Source organism: Aulonocara sp. 'chitande type north' Nkhata Bay, linkage group LG11 (assembly GCF_057382095.1).
Source record: "Aulonocara sp. 'chitande type north' Nkhata Bay isolate Kocher_YH1m ecotype deep benthic linkage group LG11, A_spYH_male_GT1.1, whole genome shotgun sequence".
In the NCBI taxonomy this organism is placed as follows: Eukaryota; Metazoa; Chordata; class Actinopteri; order Cichliformes; family Cichlidae; genus Aulonocara; species Aulonocara sp. 'chitande type north' Nkhata Bay.
Genome location: NC_141354.1, coordinates 34454567 through 34476415, shown reverse-complemented (window position 1 = coordinate 34476415; position 21849 = coordinate 34454567). Strand labels below are relative to the sequence as shown.

General features: G+C 39.9%; 1 protein-coding gene across 1 annotated transcript in view; it reads right to left on the bottom strand.

Moving 5' to 3' along the window:
* thsd7ab (thrombospondin, type I, domain containing 7Ab) overlaps positions 1–8957 on the bottom strand; it is a 204973-nt gene extending 196016 nt beyond the window's left edge. The window contains exon 1 of the mRNA XM_086312316.1: positions 8807–8957. Within this exon, the coding sequence (XP_086168442.1) occupies positions 8807–8957 (151 nt within the window). The remainder of the gene's footprint in view (positions 1–8806) is intronic.
* Positions 8958–21849: the final 12892 nt, after the last annotated feature.

Genomic DNA, 21849 nt, shown 5'->3' with positions numbered 1-21849 from the left:
AGGAACTTGTAATATTCTTGTTTTTCAAATGGATGCCTTGAAGACGGAGACCAATTTTCTGCCACCATTTGCAATTGGTGGCTGCTGTCAGGCACCAGCTTTGAAGACAGCAACTGATTGCAAGATAGGATGGAGTCAGTCTTCTGTTAGTCTGTTTGTGATTGAAGGGGGTCAACTTGACAATTACATGCAATATTTTGTGACAATACAGCAATCAATAGTGATAAAGAAAATTGTAATTGCCATCTGTTTCAAATCTGTTGCTGTAAAATACACAGAAATTCACATTAACTGAATCATACGAAGTCCAGGCTCTGTAAACAGTGATGTTGTCTCTGCAGTTTTACCACAAACTGTTTGGCAATCTTGCTTTTATATCGAAATATAACTAGAATGCAGCAACTTGAGTTGGTTGCATTCTCAACTGCAATGAGATGCACTGCACTGATCACTGCAGACTGACTCTGATTGAGTGCAGCGTGTTAAATCTGTCTGCATGAATAAATTAGTCGGTAACTATTTGCAAACATTTGTCAATGCCACCATGTATCCACAGGTTGAGGGCGTTGCATACTCAAACTCTAGTGTGACTGAGCTATTAGCGCCTCACATGAGTATACAGGGAAACCACATCTTTTCAGAGACTGAACTAATATCCATACGCCTTCGACCTCTAGCCTTTGATCCTGTCGCTCCCCATCACATTCCTTCCAAAAGTCAGTACATCACTGGTTGTTCCTGCATATGAACTGGGACTAGAATGAGTGTTTATTGATGGATACTGTAATATGTTATATGTACTTTGCAACAGTGAGGACATAATAGTTAATAATTTCACTGCAAAAACTGAGAATGCACACAAGAAAATGTACCAATTTTTTAAAAAAGGTCTTCATTTTTTTATCTCACTTTCTAATCTTTTCATAGCAGCACGTACCACTTTGATATACCAGGTCAAGGCAGATAATCAGAAAGATAACAGTCCTACGCAACATAAATCTATCACTGATCTGCTTACTCAGGACCATGCAAAAAGTACTCTGGTGGTTGAATGACAAAGCACTGCATCTAAAATATGCTGCGAGCCATTTCAATAGGGTGGAATAAAGCAGTGGGAATCCTCTTATCTTACTCTAAATAAAGTTTTTTGGATGAAGTGTAATCTCTAATTCTGCCGTGCCTCCTATATCAGTAATAGCCAAGCCAGTTCTTAGTGTAAGCTCTGCCATTTAGATTAAACAAACTCTGGCATCTCTTTGGCATCTTTCTCCACTGGATGGATTGGCAATTTCTAAAAGCACAGCAGTCTGGAGCGGAGAGTAGTAGGGTAATATCTCTAAAGCCACAAAACAGATCAATGTGGGTCAAACGTGACACATTTTGCTGCAAATGCTTTGAAAAAAAAAAAATCAGGTACAATGTCATGGAGTGCTGTTGCTGAGCTCTGTGTCATTTCAATGACAGTAAAGTGCCGATCATTTGAGCCCGAGCTGTGTTCAGTCTTTTTCCACTGAGACTAAACGTAACTTTGAAAAATAGCTTCCATCCTCTTTCAGGCATAAAGATGCTGAGGCCACATGGCTGTTGTTGTTTCCACAAGCTGCTGAGTGCTCATTTTCTGATGGTTGCAGGGCGAGATGCACAACAGACACAATTACCCTCCATTTTCACTCTCACCCAACTGAAAAGGAAAACAAAAACAGGGGCATACTGAATTAAAATAAACCCCACTGGCACACTCTGTAATGAAAAATGAAATTCCCAAGGAAATTATCTTAATTTATATGCGTGGCCTAAATTTGTTGCCTGTTGCTAAGGAATTTTAACACTGGCTGGCCAATTATGGACCAGATCCTTGTCTGCCGTCAGGTGCTATGCTAATTAGGGTCATTGAGGGTCACGTTGTAATGCACTCGCTAAAATGAGGTGGGAGTCTCCAAGGGATATTCTCATTTGGGATGATGCCAGTCACTTTCCTGCTGCTATCACAGCTACAGCTATTTACTCAGACATTTGTTTGTTTCCGGCTTAATGAAAAGAAAACTGGTAGATATCATACAGGTACACAGGTATTAGCACATAGCTATTTGAGGCAAAGGATTTCCATGGCAGTACAGACACAACAGGCTCTAATTTAGATGTTGGAAAGGTTGTGGGGTTGATGCTGAGGTGATTTGAGGACATGAATCAATCAAGTATGCCAGTAAAACAGAATAAGAAGTTTAAAATGGGAAAATGTAGCCAAATCCATTGCACATGAATATAAATATAACCTTCCTAAGATGTCAGATGTGTTGCTTTAACAGACGATAAGGCTAGAGGGGAACTGTCTGCTTTTTTAGTGCAGACAGCCTGAAAAGATCACTGTTCTTTTGTTTCCATTTATCTCAAGGGGTTCCCCTTAAACTAATCTTCTCTTGTCTTTGGTTACCACTATCAGTTTGGCTAAAGGATTTTTTTTTGTTCTCCATGTAATGCCCTTGACATGCTGTAGTGAACTTGAGAACCTGTCACACCCGCTCTCCCTCAATTTCCTGGATGGCCTCTTCAGTGGGTCCACCATAATAGCAGGTGATTGTGGGAGAGCCAGTAAAAACCCTGAGCGAGGATGACATCCTTCACTGCTGGCGGCTCTGTAAAAGGAGGAATGTATTCAGCTAACAATGGCCTGTCAGCAATAGTTGCCCTGCACCTGTGTCCTGAACAGTGACATGGGCGAGATGTGTTGACACACTGCAGCACGTCACAGAGCAGAAAACCAGAATAATCCCTATTGGATGATACCTTGGAGGACTAAACCTGCATTGGTTCTGGAAACTGACAGGTCATTAGAGAAGCAGGTCCAACAAATGTACAGGCCGATAGATGCTAGCATTCTCAAGAAAGGTACCTTGTATCAAGTAACTAAAGTAAAAAGCGAAATTAATATCCATGTATTAAAAGGCACTTTGTGTAAGAGAAATAAAAAAGAACAACTTGACTTTAGAAAAGATAATCGATAATCTGTCTGTGTTTCTTTCTACAAATTCCTCCTAGACCATCAGGGAATGAGCAACCAAACTTGGCACACAGGTACATCTTAGGCCCCTGAAGGTTCTTACCTGACATTACAACATCATGTTGCCTAGCAAACAGCTCGCAAGTAGCTAGTGCCCAAGAGATTTATGCACATTTTATATGTATAACACCTTATAAAAGGCATCATAGCATTTCTTTTTAACCACATTTAACATTTACTTTAGATCCACAAAATACTGAATTGTATATGATGCAATCACACCTAACAATGGGCTAAAACGGCCTAGTGTTAGCAATTTGTAGCACCCACAATACCTCATAAAAGTACTGTGTCATTTTAATTTCACAATAACATCTTATTTATATTTGCAAAAGCTGAATTATACATGTCTAGCAACCACTTACAAATGTGCTATATTATCAGTTTTTAGTAATGAACATTTACAACACCCACTTTGTTTTTAACTTTGTTAAATGTCATTAAATCTACTAGTTCCCCCCCCCCCTGCACAAACAATGCATCAAGATGGACATGTAGTTGTTTTATTATGTACGAAGAGTTCAAAGGTGTTACCAGGTCAATGGTCAATAGATGGGGATGCAGACCTATCCCCCCCCCCACTTTGAAGGGAAATTGTAAATGAGTGAAGGGGAAAGCAAAGAGATGACAGTTGTGTTAACTGGCGTGGTTGATATAAAAATACTGGATCTGGCCAGTGGTGTCCACCCAGCCTCCAAGTAGACACCCCTATGGTATCAATATCAAAATCCTTGTCTTTCAAGCATCTGTTTTATGAGGGTGGTTAGTTAACAGCTCAGGAAACTTTTTAACTGTTGATGCTCTTTGAGGAGCATGTAGAGTAACAGGTGCCAAATCAGTATCCTGAAGAAGACCTACTGCTGCGCTTTTATGTGTATAAACTTTGTCCAGGCATAAGGTCTCAAAAGAAGCGATCTGTTGCTTAAAATGCAAATTTGAACAAGATTTTTCATTTTCTGATTGACTGTATTCACAAACACAAATGGCAAACAACATATAAGAGCAGCTAGTTGAGAGCTTGTGCATGTCTCAGTTGAGTTAACAGGCCTGTGACTGAGAGGCACATGCTGTGAAGTGTGACTTAACTTGATGAGGTAAGACGGCAGGTAATTGCGGATTGGCTTGATCAGGATCCAGAGGTGACGTAATCTGGAATCCGGGAAAGATTACCGGCGGCCAATCAGGAAAGGTAGAAGGTTGATCAAGAGTGATAAGATCAGGCTGTCAGATCAGACTGATAAATGAATTAACACCTGCTGGTGTACATTTTAAAGGTAAGCTTCACTTCTTTTTTTGTGCTTTTTATGAAACCGAAGCATTAAAAGCACTAACAAGTCATGATTATCTTGTTACAATGTGATGTCCTTCTGCTAAACTTTGGGTCCTACTGTAGCATTCGTATGGACATTACATTATGAGATGTACCACACCAAACCACTAAGGGCAAAGATACTCTGACCATGGCTACCTCTCCAAACAGGACAATGCACCCTGCTACAGCTAACACCACTTAGGAATACATAAAGATCCCAAAAGCATTGACTCCAAACATTCCAGATCCTAATCAAACTGAGCATCCATGGGACTCATAGACCTCTATATAAACGACTGCTGTAGCTACAGTGTCAGCACCAGTGTTGGTCAAGTTACTTGAAAAAAGTAATCAGTAACTAATTACTGATTACTTCCCCCCAAAAGTAATCCCGTTACTTTACTGATTACTTATCTTCAAAAGTAATTAGTTACTTAGTTACTTAGTTACTTTTTAAAAAATGATTTACAACCTGAATAGGTAATAAAGCAATAGATCTTTCAGCCCAATTCTATTTTTTCTGCATAATCCATCATATAAAATGTAATCAAATGAAAAAGTCTCTTTTTGAAACTAGTTTTATTAGTTTTAATCTTTTAACTTTACGCATGAAGCAAACATTAAATTATATGCAACATTCTCTGACTGGAAGTAATTTGATTAAACCTATTTTCTGCACATTCCAGCACAGAAAATGAAATAGTTTTTTGTGTTTACAGTCAATCTTTCAAATAAATGCATGTAAATCACAGCAGAAAATAAATAAAATCAAAGACTCAGCGGTCCTGTTGCTCTATTTTCACCTGTATAGCAGGAGTGGGGCAGGCGGAGGTTTGCCCTGGTGCACATGTGTCGTAGTGGTCAGTGGAAGGATCTGGGAGTTTCACATTCCCGTGGCAGGGTACTGTCGGTGCTTGCTCAGAAGTTTAGGGGTTTTTTTCGTTGTAAAAAGAAGTTTTCTTCCCACGCAGTGAACAGCGGACACTAATGTTTTTGTCACTTTTTACAGATTCAAACTCAAAGTAAGGTCAGTACTTCCACGCTTTAAACACTGCACGGTCATACTCTCTGCCGCACTTGTTATATTATCCATTGTTGATCTGCACACAGCTGTTGCCACGAACATCACACTCGCTTACGTCATTGTCATGAGAGACTCTCGCAAAAAAAAAAAAAAATCACGGTTTTAGTAACGCAGTAAAGCGGCGTGCTTACGGGAGAGTAACAGTCATCTAATTACCTTTTCTGCAATAGTAATACCTTACTTTACTCGTTACTTGAAAAAAGTAATTGGATTACAGTAGCACGTTACTTGTAACTGGTCAGCACCCATTGGTGTGTGAATTCCCACCTTTCCTCATCTTACACTTTGCTTTATCATCTTTTTTGCCATAATTTACAAAATGGGGATCATGTTGTACTGAGGTTTATTTTCCTGTTGACGTCCATACAAGTGGATTTCTTTTGCGACCGCTTTTGCAAACACTTTTGTCGACCAACTGCTTCTCTGATGGCGGCATCCAGCCATGCCACAAAACTGCTCAGGAACAGCTCAAGAAACATGACAATGAGCCACAAAAGCGCCAGAATAATCCCAATCCCTGGGGGCCCCACATCAAAACCTACAAGATCCAAAAATTCACCATGCCAAGCACCACAGGACACCCCAGATGTCCCATATCCATACACTGATGCATCAGAGCTGTTTGCCGGGTTGAGACAGATCACACAATATTAGGCAGGTGGTTTTAATGTTGTGGATAATTGATGCATTTAAGGATCCACTGGAACATTAACATGCATCAGTATCAAACCTCAAAGCCCTGTTTAAGGAGCACTTACAGTGAGGCAGATGCTCAAGATATCGAAATACTACAGTACATAATAATCCACCACCTGTAATTGCCTTGTCCTCAGGCAAACATGGGAGGTCTTGACAGTACAAACCTGGCAACCTTGTTGCTTCAACAACTGAGTATAATGAAGCACACACACTGTAACTGAATCGGGAAGATGCACCTGCTGCGGTGCGTGTTTGTAGAGGCAAGGATGGGTTGGGGGGGTTTATAATAGATAGATTGACATCCTGGTGTTGCCTCGTGACAATAAGTTTCTCTGAGATTTCATCATATTTCATTGTTTTATTGTTTGGGCTGTGGCTCTTAAAAAAGCAATGCAAAATATGGTCTGAGTGCTAGACAGGGAAACAAAGTGATAAAGATGCAGAGGAAGAAGTGTAGAAGGAGTGCACAGTTGTGAGAAAGTGACAGGGAGAAAATGGCGTGAAAACAGGATCTGAGACGAAGGCAAACTCCCAGCAAACACTCAGAGGCCCCAGAAAATCTGTGGTATGCCATTATCACCATCACCATCATCACTACCATCATCCTCATGGTGGCTATAATCATTTTCTTTTTTCCTTCAGCTATCCTAACGCCACCTGCAGAAATATCACTTGCAATTGCTGGAGGATCCTGTTGTCTCCATCTGCTTCATTTGAATAGTATTCTCCATGAAAAAAGAAAAAAAAAATCACCAATGAACTGTCTCACCTTCCAAAAGAGATACATCATATTTCCACAGAAGGCAATAAAAGCAATGCAGGCCCAATTCCCCACAGTTTTGAAGACAGGGGCTGTATTTCAGCTAGACTCATCAATATGCAAAACATCAGAGCATTGCTTGCCACAAGAATATTCCCTCCACTGCACACTCTGCAAGTGTGCACAAACATCATCGTATTTTGCGTTTCTTTTCTTAAAAAAATAAATAAATAACGGGAAAAACAACTTCCATTGGAAAGAAAAAGTATGCAAATCTTGCACAAACATAATCACATTTTGATGAAAAGCACCAGGATCCAAAGCGGTAAATTGCCCTATGTGATTTTAATACTCTGCAGGCAATTGTCAAACCAAAGAGACTCAGAAGAAAGCACACTCCAGGGCTGAAATCAATGCACTACCTTTTATTTGGGAAGAAGTGAACAAACTCCCAACACTGGATTACATTTCAAAGCGCAGAGCCTAGAGCTTTCCAGTTGAGGAGCTTGTATAGTGTGGGAGAAAGGTGCTGTAGCGTGGGAGAGAGGCATAATCATTGTGACCTACAGTAGGGTAGATGTAGGTTAAGTTAGTCCCTCTCTCTGCCTGCAGTGCTCACTCTGCCTTTCTCTTTCTCAAGTCTCTTCCCTGGGCTGTCTTTCCTGGGTTGTTAAATCCCTGCTCCTTTAATCTCCTTACTCAGCTACATCCTCTTTAAAGATGCAGAACCACGGGAGAGACGTGGGATACGTCAACTGGGGACTGGTGCTGAGCAAGGCGGGGCAGGACATGCAGAGTGGCGCCGTTTGAGTTTGAGAGAGATGACAAAGTTGTACCGGCATTGAGAAAATAAAAACTTTTCCAAACGTTGAATGAGAAGAGCACACCTTAAATCTCCTGAGCATCAAACTGGGAAATGAAGCGATCGTTATTTAATTTGTGCCTTAAAGGACGTCCTAGATGTTTTTAAAAATGACTGCAAAGGTTAATTTTTGCATCTGTTAGTAGTTATCGGTGTTAATCTGAACCTAGTGCACGATATGTACTCTAAAACCTTAGAGTAGTGCTCAGCATCAAGTATGGGGATCTAATTCACCACAGCACTCAATATTTAGATGTGTCTCTGATAGACATTTCAGTGCAGCTAGATTCAGTGTAGAGAACAAGCACGTGTAAAGATAAGAGCTACTGTACCCACTCAATCTACAATCTTCTACACGCGTGAGCCTCAAAAACACACAACACCCTCATATTCAGAGCTGATTTTGTATCAGCAGCATCAAACCCGTTGCCAACCGCAATAGTGATGCAGTGCCTATCAATCATCTGCATGCTGTAAAACACAACAGCAACATTTCAATAACAGTGCATCACCTGAGACTCAGGGAGATGAAACTAATCTATTGAAAAATGGATCATATTTGTCCTGCGTGCCACATGCGATTCAGTACGAAGAAGCGAGATTCTACTGTAGATTTCTGGGTCATTTTTCAAGTGTATGCATCTTTGAAGTTCAGCGGCGTAAACCTCAACGAAAAAAAAAAATTGAGACAGCCAAAGTGTGTCATCTGGAAGCCTTTTAGATCTCTGAAACCCAATAAGTCATGAGAACATTTCTGCACTAGATCTAAGAAGCTTTTATTTCCACTGATGCATGCATAGATTTAAAATGTGCCATAAAACGGTTATCACCCTGTTCATGCCACATTATCCACATATAATGAGTTAGAAAACATTTACGATAAGATCTGACTGATTGTGCTGTTGGCGCAGCTACGGTATGTGACCTCCCACACTCAGAAGCAACACACTAATACATCAGCAGCTATCATAAACACTCCATATGTAAAGCAAAGGATCACATTTAATCTCTAATTAGTGGTTTAGCAGTACCTGTTTCCCAGAAGTAGACAGACTTCCCATCATCTGTCTGTGTGTGAGCCTCCCAGAAACCACACAACAGCAGCAATGCCACCAAATGGTACCAGCTCTCCTCTGTCCTTTTTTGGATGGCCCCTCCTGTACCCCTCCACCCCAGCCCCATGGTCCTCCACAGGATAAAAGTAAATCCACTCAGCTCGGAAGGCAGCGATGATGGAAAACAACAAAAAACTCGCTAGTCCAATAGGCAGAGTGAAGTGTGCTTCAGTTTGAGAGAAGGTGTGTGAGTAAGTGTGCGGGAGTGCAAGAGCGGGAAAAATAATGATGATCTTGTGCACAGTGTTCCTGCAGGAGTTGAGGGTCCAGTACTTGGTGTTGTGAAGGACAGGAGTGTAGTTTTGTTCCCAACTTGGCAGGATGGTCCCAGAGGGAGGCTGTCAGTGACGGGGACTGAGCTGCAGATGGATGGTACAGTCGTCCTCCTCCATCGTATCCGCTTCCTCTGCTGCCGCTGCTGCCTCTGTCCTCTGGCTGTGGAGCAGTGACAGTGGGCGAGTGTCTGCAGTGTTGTACGCCTCCCTCCCTCTCACTTGCTCTCGCTCACTCTCTCTCTTCCACTCCTATTCGCTCACTCATTTGCTCTTCTCCCTCCGCCACCCTGCGCTCGCTCTCTCCTTTTCTACTTCTGGCTTTTTCCTATTTTTCTCCCCTGCCCTCATCTTTTCTCATCTCGCTGCATTACTTTCCCTTTATTTTTACATTCTGCATCTCTAACAAGCTCATTCCTTGTTTTCTCTGCCTCAGTTTCTCCTTTTTCTCCCCTTATTTTCTTTCTCCTGCCTAGGGCACAAGGACAAATACTCCCTCCTCCACCTCCTCTTCCACGTGCAGTGCTGCAAGGCGACTGGAAACCAGCAGGGCTCACACTGGTCCGAGGAGCTCCCATAAGCAGTCCTCCCGGGATCAGAGAGACAAGCTGGGTTTAATGCAGAGCAAGAGTAAGTGGAAGGGGGGGGGGGGGGGAGCAAGGAGGAGCAAAACACTAAAGGAGAGTGGAAGCGAGCGCGTGAAAGATGAGGGCGAGGTGATAACTGTGGCCGTGTGAAAGGGCTGTGAAAGTGAAATTATAGAACAGATAAGTGGAATTACAGACTTTTATTACCCATTTTGTCAACAAAAATTAATGGAAATTACTGGATATATAAACATATTGGCTTTTTTAAATATACTCAATGTTAAAAATGTTTCGAGCAAGAGGAGCAATTATTATTTCCTTTTTCAAATTCATGTAGCGGCCAGGATATGAAGTTTTATTTATTTGTTTTCTGAAGATGGGACATGTAAGTGGGTATTTACAATGAGCAGTTTTATCAGCCATGGCTGAATAGACAAAGAAAAGAGCACCACCATGAGGAATTTCATCAGCAAAAAAAAAATCCAGGAAACATCACCTGAAGATACTGTTTGATTCATTTTAAAGGCACCATCCTCTGCTATGTCAGTGGAAGTTAAGGCTGCAATTATAAGTCGCTAACCTCCTGGTTCATAAAGACAAGTCTCACATACAATGTGGTGAGGTTTTACCTTTACAGAGAGGCGGTAGTGTTCATTTCCAGATCCATTCACTTTTTTCACTGTTCAAAATAATCCGTTTATCGTACAGTATCTTGGTGCAACCTCTTACTTTGTCCTCGCTACAGAATAAGCTGTTTTAACGTATCTTTAGGGCCACCCTCTGTTTTAATCCAAATCTCATCTGATTGGCTGTCACTGACAAAAATCAGGTTTCAACAGCAGGTTGGTGGGGCCTCTGTGCCCAAAGCCAGAGCTGTATTAAAGATATCCTCTCTGCCCAAGATCAAACAGAGCCAAGACTAAAAAAAAGCTGTCTTTAATCGAGCATGTAGAGCAGTCTGAAACCTGAGCGTTTGACTTACAGAGACTACATTTACATAACACTGACCTCATTACTGTGAACTTTGGCCCTGTTTAATACGAGTACCCAGTACCCACTGTACCCAGAGTTGGTTGTAATTTTTTTAGTACATTACTGTACTGCCATGAATTCAATACTTATTACAGTTACAATTATGCCATTTGTCACATTACAAAGGTTCTTCCGTTATACAGAAATAACTGTGGCAGAAGGAAAGCGGTGAAGCAGCTTTTGAGGAGCGGACATTACTTTTATTTTTATTGCATAAGAGCACAATAGTAAAGTCCAAGCTGAAGCTAACCAAGAACCCAGAGTGATGTTAAAGCTGAGCACATGCAGACCCCAGCCCAGCAGCCAGAGCTGGATCTTTATCAGGTAACAAAGGCCCCAATGAGCAGTCAGGCTGCAGCCTCCATTTCTACCTGTTCATGTTTCTACAGTAGAATCACTGCAGCGATTGCTTTGAAGTCTTTGTGCTTTGCGTTGGTGTTGGTGTTGCTGTGTGACACTGTAGCTTAAGGTTTATAATGTTATCTGGTGATTATAAGACATTGCATTTCAGGTCATTTTATGCAGTAACGAGGAAGCGATGTAACAAATTACTTTCACCGCATTACTTGTAAGAAAAGCAATGACCCCAACACTGGTTGTATCATTGTATATAACAGCATAACACACACCTTGAGCACAACTGAGCTCTAAAAATTTGAGCCAGAAAGAACAAGACAAAAAACAACAGCAGCCTGCATGTACAAACCAAACATTACATTAATGTACCAAATTTGTGTTTTTAATTTTGTCTTCAAACAAAAAGATCATCTAAGTCAAGAAGAGTAAGCTGCTCCATCTCAGTTTACACAGATAATTATTCATAACTCATTTTCTCTTTACATGCTGTCAAAGTAGAAAAGTAAATATCTGTGTACCTTTCTGTCTAATGCATTAAACAAGAACAGAGATTACAGTGGAGGAAGAGGAAGTCTAGTGGCAAAAATGAAGAGGCAGAATTCATCCGTCATCTACTGTCTCAACCTCTGACAGTCTGACCTGGCTGAGACTGTGTCAGGACACCTGACTGACAGGCTTTGACCTGAGGACGGCCAACCTGTCATCCTAGTTTTAGCTCGTCTTTACTAGACCAAGGCAGCTGAGGGGGAGCATAAACCTAGTTAGTAGATTCACAAAGAGGCTGAGAGAAGAGTGACTCCCAGAATCGCCTAGTTCTTAAGACTGCATTGTTCCCCATTGGAAATAAGGACAGAAAAAGGCAATAAATACAAAAGCAGACGTTAAAAGCCTCCTTTAGAAAACTATTTCTGTTATGTGTATGGCTGTAACATCATTAGACTTTTTAAATTGTTCATTACATCAGTACAAAGAAATGGCACAGAGCAGTGACAATGTCTTTACAGTAAAGCTTATGTAAGGAGGCACCAAACAAGTAACTTTTGAGGGAGGAGTACTGCAGATTTTTCTGGTTATGGAACAGCGATCCACCTCTCACACAGACATTTCATGGAGAGTTTCTAGGTATTCTGAAACCTATGTATTGTCAAGGATGTCACCAGTTGTAATCTATGGGACACAGCTAATGAAGGCTGATTGGACAATTCTGTTCTCTCCATTAAAGTATAGATAAAAGATATAAAGTATGGAACAGGACAAACTAACATGATGGTTTTGTTTTATTTACTAGATAAACCAAACGCATATTAATTCAATAAAAAGCAAGCTTTCATTTCTGACGATGCCCAAATACGAAACTATTGAGCGATTTAACAGGGCAGCACACAGTGGAACATAAACAGACTGTGGTGAGAAGTTCATAACCACTCATCGTGACCATGAATTTCATGGTAATTTTGGGCTTTTAAAGACTTGGTTTTTTTTGAAGGGGGCTTGAATGGTTGTAGCATACATCTTTAATGACTTTAACAAACAAGGGTTTTATTTATTTCATTATTTTGTTATTTAATTATTTATTTTTCCACACAGGGTCAAGTATACATACAGGTTCAAATATATGCATACACACTTAAATATTTTACCAAGTGATTTTGAAGGTTCTGCTATGTCTTTTTACTTGATAAGGCAAAAGCCTTTTAACTTCTCATTAATGGTCATGCTCGACAACAACTGGTAGTTTCTAAGAGCGTGTTTGACTGAAATACACAGCTGCCCACATGGACAAGCCAAATACTGTCAGGAGAAACGTTTTATGGTCATGTGAGACAAAGAGCTTTGTGCTAATGACAAGAGTGACACATATGGGAAAAAGAAAACTTTCACAAGACTGCATCTTAAAACTATGTACAACCTAATGGCGTCCACGTGAATTAAGAAGGTATGTAACAGCCAAGTGCTCCTAATCAAATGCACTTGATAAATTAATCATCTGCAAGCATAAGCACCTCTATAAAAGCAGAGGTTTTGGCAGGTGGTCTTGAGCTTTCAGGTGAGTGTTAACCCAATCCCACAGTCTTCCTAGGAATGGCTGTCCCAGGAAATTCGCCCTGTGGTCAGACTGTGCAATGCCCAGAGAGACGGGAACAAATAATAATAATAATAATAATAAAAAGATTTTTTAAAACCCAGCTCATGTCATCACCTCAGCTATACCCCAGATGCTGCAGGACTCAGCATGTTAAGTATTAAGGTTCATAACAGTACAATAAGAATAAGCCAGGAGAAAGCCTCTTCTCTATAAAAAGAACATGGTAGCACTACTTAGGTTTAGAGAGTTGCATCTGAATAAACCACAAGACATTTGGAACAATGTTCTTTGAACAGACAATACCAAAGTAGAGAGGTTTGACTATAATACACAGCTCCACATTTGGAGAAAACTAAAAACAGAAAATCAGTCCAAAAACCTCACAGCTGTGATTATGCAGCAAAACAAAATCTTAATTGAAACTCAATGAAACCAGGAATCAGAAACTTAAAACACCAAAACAGCAAATCAATTGAAGTAGGGAGCTAAAAAAACAACAACAACAAATTAATATAAACTACAAGCCAAATAAGTCCATAATAACTGAAGCTAAACATTAGTAGAATGATCATAAACCTCCTAAGACCCGAACTCTTCCACGGCATGCATTTTTAATCTCTCTTTGATATTTGGGCTGAATGGGACCTGATGAATGTAAAAACAAAGAATTACCAGATTTTCTTTTTTTTAACCTAATTTTTGTTTCTAAGAAAAATGAGAGCCACATATGAGGATATTCATTTAAAATTTCGATTGAACAGTAGCAGTATAATAATAATAATAATAATAATAATAATAATAATAATAAGAAGAAGAAGAAGAAGAAGAAGAACTTTATTTATAAAGTGTTTTCAAACAAAGTGCTGTACAACTAAAGAGATGAATAAAATAAAAGCGATACATAGCAATACAGGTAAAAGACACAATACAAGTTAAAAACAATAAAAATTTAAAAACTAAAAGCCATAGAATTAAGACATGTAGGATAAGGTGAACAAATGTGTCTTCAACTTAGTTTTAAAATCCTCCACAGAGCATGCCTGCCGAATATCTTGAGGGAGGTTGTTCCACAGAAATGGGGCACGAAAGAAAAAGCACGCTCTCCAATTGTCTTTTTTCTGGCTCTAGGAACTTTTAGAAGGCCGGAGTCCTAAGATCGTAGAGCACGAGATGAAACATAAAGGTGTAAAAGGTCGGAGAGGTATGTAGGTGCCAATCCGTTTAAAGCCTTGTAGGTGAGCAGCAGGACCTTAAAATCTGCTCGAACCTGACAAGGTAGCCAATGCAGAGATCTCAGAACAGGGGTCCTGCTCAAATTTCCCAGTTTTTGTTAAAATGCGAGCAGCTGCATCTTGCACCATCTGTAGACCTCTAAAACTTTTCTTTGGTAGGCCAGAAAAAAGAGCATTGCAATATTCAATACGGGAAGACACAAATGCATGGACAAGAACCTCTGCAGTGTCGCTTGACAAAACTTGTCTGATTCTGGCTATGTTCCTCAAATGATGAAAGGCGGTCTTTGTTATCTCTTTTACATGAGATTCAAAGGAGAGCACCATGTTGAACCACACACCCAAGTTTTTTACCTTGTTCCTGCAATTTATGACACTGTCATCAATTTTCAAGATGAAATTTTGGGACAAGTGCTGAAATTTGTGTGGCCCAATGACCAAGAAATTATCCGATAACCAGCCCTTAATTGCAGATAAACAACATTCTAGTTTAGAGACTTCAACACAATTTCCAATGGTTAAAGCAACATAAAGCTGCAGGTCATCAGCGTAACAATGAAAGGTTACATTAAAAGAACGTAAAGGAACACCAAGAGGCAGCAGGTACATAGAAAACAGCAATGGTCCAAGTACGGAGCCCTGAGGGACCCCATGCCTCACTGCACAAGTCTCGGAAAAATCATTTTTAAAACTAACAGTCTGAGACCTCCCAAACAGGTAAGATCTCAGCCATGATAAAACATTTCCTGTAATTCCAATAAAATGTTCAAGCCTATCCAGTAAAATGCAGTGATCCACAGTGTCAAACGCAGCACTTAGATCCAGCAGTAATAAAACTGAAGTGCGATCATTGTCTGCATTTACCAGCAGATCATTTACCACTTTGACTAAAGTTGTTTCTGTGGAGTGATTCGGTTTCCAAGCCTGGAGAAATATTTCTAGTCTGGAAGATCTCCAGTGACGCTCTGCTTTTCTACAATTTCTTCTCAGGTTCAAGAGCTCCTCATTTAACCAAGGCATAGGGTTCGTTTTTTTTTTTTTTTTTTTTTGACATTTCAACTTCCTTACGGGAGCAACAGAGTCCAGTAGTTCAAGAAGTGTATTATTAAGATTCGCAGTCAAGGTGTCCACACGTAACTCCTGGGTAAAAATAGGGTTCAACACATCAGGTAGATGTAATTTAACTCCAAGCAATGCTTCAGGGCTAATATAACCCCTCTCAGAAGCTGGAGATTTAGGGATTAAAATATCAAATAAAATTGCTGAGTGGTCTAGAATAGGTAAAACACAATTTTCAGTCATTGATACATTCAGCCCGTAGCCCAAGACAAGGTCTAGGGTGTGGCCCTTACGTGTTTGCCTAGACACAAATTGTGTGAAGTTTAAGGAATCAATTACATTTAAGAAATCTTTGACCAGGGCTTTATCCTCACAACACAGATGAATATTAAAGTCCCCCACTATAAGAATCCTTTCATAGTGAGTGATAAAACATGTCAAGAAGTCGGAAATAAACAAGTCATTATATTTAGGTGGACAATAGATGACTATAATTAGAACCACGGGACAGCCTAAAGTCAGGAGTTGGGGCTCAAATGAGGTAAAAACACCAGGACTTTGTATTAGTTTGCATTTAAAGCAGTCTTTGATGATAGAGGCTACCCTGCCTCCCCTCCCAGACAACCTGGGGGAGCTGAAGAAGCTGGCATCGGAGGGGCAAAGTTCCAGCAAGGGTGCCACTTCACCAGCGCGCAGCCATGTCTCAGTTAGGAGCATGACATCCAGCTTATGAGTACCAAAAAAGTTCCGAAGAACGTGAGTTTTATTTGATACAGATCTTGCGTTTAAGAGAGCTAATTTAACTCTCTGTCCATCCGTGGTAGCAGGCAGTATTTGTAGGTTGTTCATATTTGCTCCACCTCACATAGAACATAAAACATAAACATTGCAGAACCAAGAGATGGCGTGGGGATGGTGTTCGCTCTGTGTTGTAGCGTCCTAATGAGACCCAGTTTGTGCTCCAGTGGATGATGAGAGTCAAACCTTAAATACTGATTCGTATGCGTAGGTTTACAGTACACGTCAGCTTTTAGATGTCCCCCATTACTGATGGAAATCTCACAGTCTAAGAACCTGCTACTTTTCATATCCTCCCTGGTACATCTTTCGCCATCTTACAATGCTGTGATTGCAGCCATTCCCCAACTCTCTGTGAATGGTACTCATGGCCATTGATCAGTGGGCTTTGATCAGTGGGTTTTGGTCAGTGGTTGTTGATCAATGGTCATGAGAATTTGCATAATTATGATTAAGGAACTGACCTCCCAGCCCATTGTTCCTTCAGTGGGCTGGTTTCAGTCATTATGCCAATGTACTGTTTATAAGATTGGGGAAACCTACAGTCAGCTGAGACTGAAGAAGTCACTTGGATGAGTGACGAAACGTTTCTCCCACAAAACGCTACGTCCAGATGAACAGAATCAACTTTTGGAGATTTATTTACCTGGATGATTGAGCATGCATCAAGACGAAGACAAAAATTAACAACTTCAAGCACTAGAAAAGTCATTAAACACATTAAAAAAGAAGCAAAAACAAATTCAGCAAAATCCAAGACTATGACTATGTACGTCAGTATCATGGTAAAGAACCACTTGAGTGGCATTTTGCGAATTGATGTCCCACTCTGCTTTTAAGGGTAGGTAAGGTTAAGTCCCCAGATATCCAAAGGAGGTCAGAATACAAAGATTGGTCTATCAGGTCCCAGGAACCATGCTGAGATGGTTCAGTGATTTGGAGGGATGTCCAATCTAGACTGATATCTCTCTGTACGGTCATCTGGGGCACATCCACCTGGTTTAGGGACCCAGAACATGCTGGAGGGAAAAAATATCTAACCTCACTTAGCAGGCACTTATTGAAATTACCAAGGAAGATCTAAAGCATGAAGCAGAAGGATATTTAGGCTAACCTGCTTATCCTGAGGACATAACACTTGTGTGCCAACTCTCTTTGCTGAAGTTGCACAGAACAGTAATGAGATTTCAACGTGTAGTACAGTTATGTGAAAATGATGCAAAGCAATCAAAATTATCTATTCTTTGTGACAATGTTTGAATGGGAAAATATATTAGAAGATACCATAACTGATGATACTGACTAATACAGTAAATAACTAATAAAACGATCAAAATCTGTGTTAAAACCTCTTTCCGATATCAGACAAGAGGGATACACAATTATGGCCAAAATAATTATCACAGTTATTCTCATCCATTATTCACTGATTTTTTTCGCCTGCAACGTTTTACATACAGCATAGGTGGTGCCATTTATGCGCACACACACACACACACACACACACACACACACACACACACACACACACACACAATGTGTTTTTAGACCTGTGGTCAGTGGTTTAGGGGGCACTCGATTTTTCTTTTGTTTCACAATTTTAAATTACTTGAATGCAGTTATTTTAAGCTGCAAATATTTTGCCTTTGTTTCTGGCATTAGACAATTGCTTCTACAAAGGTTTTCATTCTTTATTGACACTGAAGGTCATACTTCTTGGTTGTTTCTGTGCTTTGTGTTTTTGCTCTTTGACTGTAGTTAACGAGCGTATGGATTTGTATGTGTATGTGCTATTAATTTATGCAACTTATGATGAACTTATGTACTTCTGTCCTTCTTTGCCAGGACACTCTTGTGAAAAGAGATTTTTATTTTTCCTTGTTAAATAAAGGTTAAAAAAATGTCTATTAGCATAGCATGCAATTTTAAAATCTTGGTAGGCTAAAATCGTGATCAAGTTTAAAATGTGATTAAATACGCAGGTGTAACTGATGGATATGGCTTGCCACCATGGTATTGTCAGCTCAAAGTGGCAAACTGTGGCTAAAAATGAAGCCATGGCATACACTGTAGTTCCACCATGGCTACTCGAGGTCTTTGCTTTGCTTTGAATATTTTTTATCTATATTATCTGAGCAATAACATAACAAGCTATAAGGTAGAGAGAGTCCATTTTAGCAATCTGTCATTTTGGAGTAATTCAGCAATTGGAGTCTGCAAACCAGGCCTGCTCCGATCAGCCAACAACTCAGCACTCCACCCTCTCACTCAAATATGGTAACATGGTGTTCCAAAAAGTCCAGAAACCCGTGGCTGATGTATAAGTTCATGGTTATGTCCATCTTTTATATACAGTCTATGGTCAGCTGGTAGCAGGCCTTAGAGGAATGCACATCGGTCTGACTGACAACCAAGAGGTGGTGAGAAAATCAATAAATAGAGCTTGTATAGATGCACAGACAGGTCTTTGTAAGGCATCCTGCCCCGTAAGCCCTGTGTTATCTTGAAACATGTCAAAAGAAAACATTTCTGCATAGTCACAGACTAAATGTTGCATCCTATGTATAGGTTTTTCTCACAAATAATATCTGGATGTAACAACACTGTAATCAGCATTTAAATTAGCAACTGAAATTTATTAAATACATTTCACAGTTATTCCAACTAATTACAATTAAATTGAGTTTATACTTGAGACTAGTATATAAATAGAACTAGTTGTTGCCCAACACTATCATATCACTTATTTGAGTATAGGATGCATGTAAACATATATAGCACAACAATTGTTACCTGGTTTAAGAAGAAGAAGTAAAACCTAGTCTAGTCTATTTACCACAAGGAATAATGACACTTGAGCTGTCTGCTCCTGTTTGCCAGATAAGAGCCACAAAAATGCAACATTTCAACCAGGAATTAACTAAATATAATGATTTTCCACATTATGGTCTACAGTATGTTTCTTTTTCTCCGTCTGCTTGAGTTAAAGACATTTTTTTCAGTGCATGATAAATGTCAAATCTTAGCAGATAGTGGGACACATGACAGGGAACTTTAGGGGACAGTGCAATGACTTTTATTGTACTCAAGTTACATAGAGTAGACTTTTAGGTGTTTAAAATAAGTTGACAGCATAACAGTAGTGTTCAAAGTGTCAGCTATGACGTAGCCCCTGTCACTGCTATTGCCATTAAATGTCAGCTGTGAGCTGCGCAGTGGAATCAGTCAGCCAGATGGAGAAAAACAGATAAGATGGGGCAGATGTGTGTGAAACTGGCAGGCTGAAAATTCACCACCAGCCACCACCTAAAGGCTGCCAGACTAATCTTCATCAGTAAATGACAAATGCATCTACTCTACAAATCAGATCTGTCATTTATCTAATTACTGACGGGCCATCCTTCCATCAAAAAATCTCATTTGTAAAGTAGACAGAGTAGTGAAAGTAGCAACCTTTATCTCCAATCCACCCTCACAAAAAAAAAAAAAACAGCCTGCAGAAAGTAATCACAGGAAAACAGCAGCCCAGCAGTCTGACAACACATGGCTCAACACATCGTATCACAACACAATCAACACTTAGCTTCAGTAACTTGCCAAGGACAGACGCTGACTGAAATTTGAATGGCTTGTCAGACCATTATCTAGCTGCCAACTTCAATCGAGGCGTGCCTTTAAAAGACGCTGGATTCCCCCCTCCATTCATCAATAATGGCTGTCCTTATTTGAGACTTCTTTTCAATGACTGACATTAAAATAATGCACGGTGTGTCCTTACTTCATTTTTCTATAGGTCTATTTGGTCAAGGCTCTGCTGTCATGAGAAAACAATAGCAGGCATCTATGTAGTTCTCTCTGAATACAAATGATTCTTTATGATGCTGGTGGGTTTGGGGTTAAGTTCGTTCAGAGCTCTTGGTCAGATGTGGGTAGGCATGAGAATTCGATTCTTTTATCAATTCTCATTGGCTCCCCTTTACGAGTCATCACAAAGACTTTGCAGCATATCAAAGACATTACATTTCTGCAAATTAATTGCATGCTGTGTGGTCAAATGTTTGTGCATGGAGGTATTTCCCCTCTTTGTTGTGATCAGTGTTGGGGTCAAAAGTAGTAATGTGCAAGTACACAGTAGTAATTATTCAGCAATATGGCAGCTGCCAAAACATTCCAACATGTAGGTAACATGTTGGAATGTTTTGACAGCTGCCATAGTAGTTTTTTGGGCCAAAGTTTCAATACGAGAGTGGATTTATCAGCTAATGCTAGTTAGCTTGGTTAGCAAATACAATACTCACCAAATCTGGAACTCAACCTTCCTGGATGATCTATCTTGCATCAAGACATGATGTTTTATATATATATTATCCATTACAAATGATAATATAGGTAAAAAACAATCTCACATTGACTTACATCAGGGGTGGGCAATTCCAGGCCCTAAGGGCCGGTGTCCCTGCAGGTTTTAGATGTGTCCTTGAACCAACACATCTGATTTAAATGGCTAAATTAGCTCCTCAACATGTCCTGAAGTTCTCCAGAGGCCTGGTAATGAACTAATCATGTGATTCAGGTGTGTTGACCCAAGGTGAGATCTAAAACCTGCAGAACACTGGCCCTCGGGGCCTGGAATTGCCCACCCCTGACTTACATTATACATTTATAAATATAGAATTATTTAAGCTTTTTGTTTGTTTTTTAAGCAGTCACGGATTAATTTGATTTTCACTTCGTTTGCTTCCTCTTTAGCACTGGACCTTAACTGATTAGGTTCTGAAACTAAGAGGTTCTTTGTTAGACTAGACACTGAAGACCACCTGATTAGGTTTGTTTTCTAAAAACTACCTTGTTAGATTAATGGAAAGAAGGTGGTTTAGGTTAAAGCATGCCTCATTTACATCAGTAACCCTGTACTGAAAATGTTGGCAGTGACAGCGCTGTCTCACAGATGCTATTAATGTGGTGCATCATGTACCTTTGATGGCAGTACTCTTTCATGTAACTGAGACACACCACCTGCTTTGATAAAACAGCATTGGACACCCCAGGAATGGGAATGGGCAGATCTGACTGAACAATTAGTTTTTGGAAATAATGAAAAGACAGATGAACAGTGAGGAATTATGCTGTTTGAGGCACGTTTATTATGAGACATTTGTAATTATTTGTTTTGACATATAAATTTTGAAACTGACCCAAAATATATCTTTTTTTTTAAAAAAAAAACCAAAGAGCATAAAACGTTGCTTTTTTCTAAACATACTGAGTTTTCAATACCAAAAAGATACATTTTTGACAGAATGTCCCTTTAAAACAAAAACAGCGCACATGGTGTACTTTAATGTTCTTCCAAAGCAAAATGAGAAGCAATAACAGAACTGCATGAGTAAGAGACTGAAGCCATTATGAATAAATCCAGCATTCACAATAATTCACCTTTCAGTTAGATGAGGTATTTTTGTCATAATTTCTTCACTCAAGGCTGTTATCATATGTTCTAGTGTCATCTAAAGAACTAACCACTGTTTGAGTAATT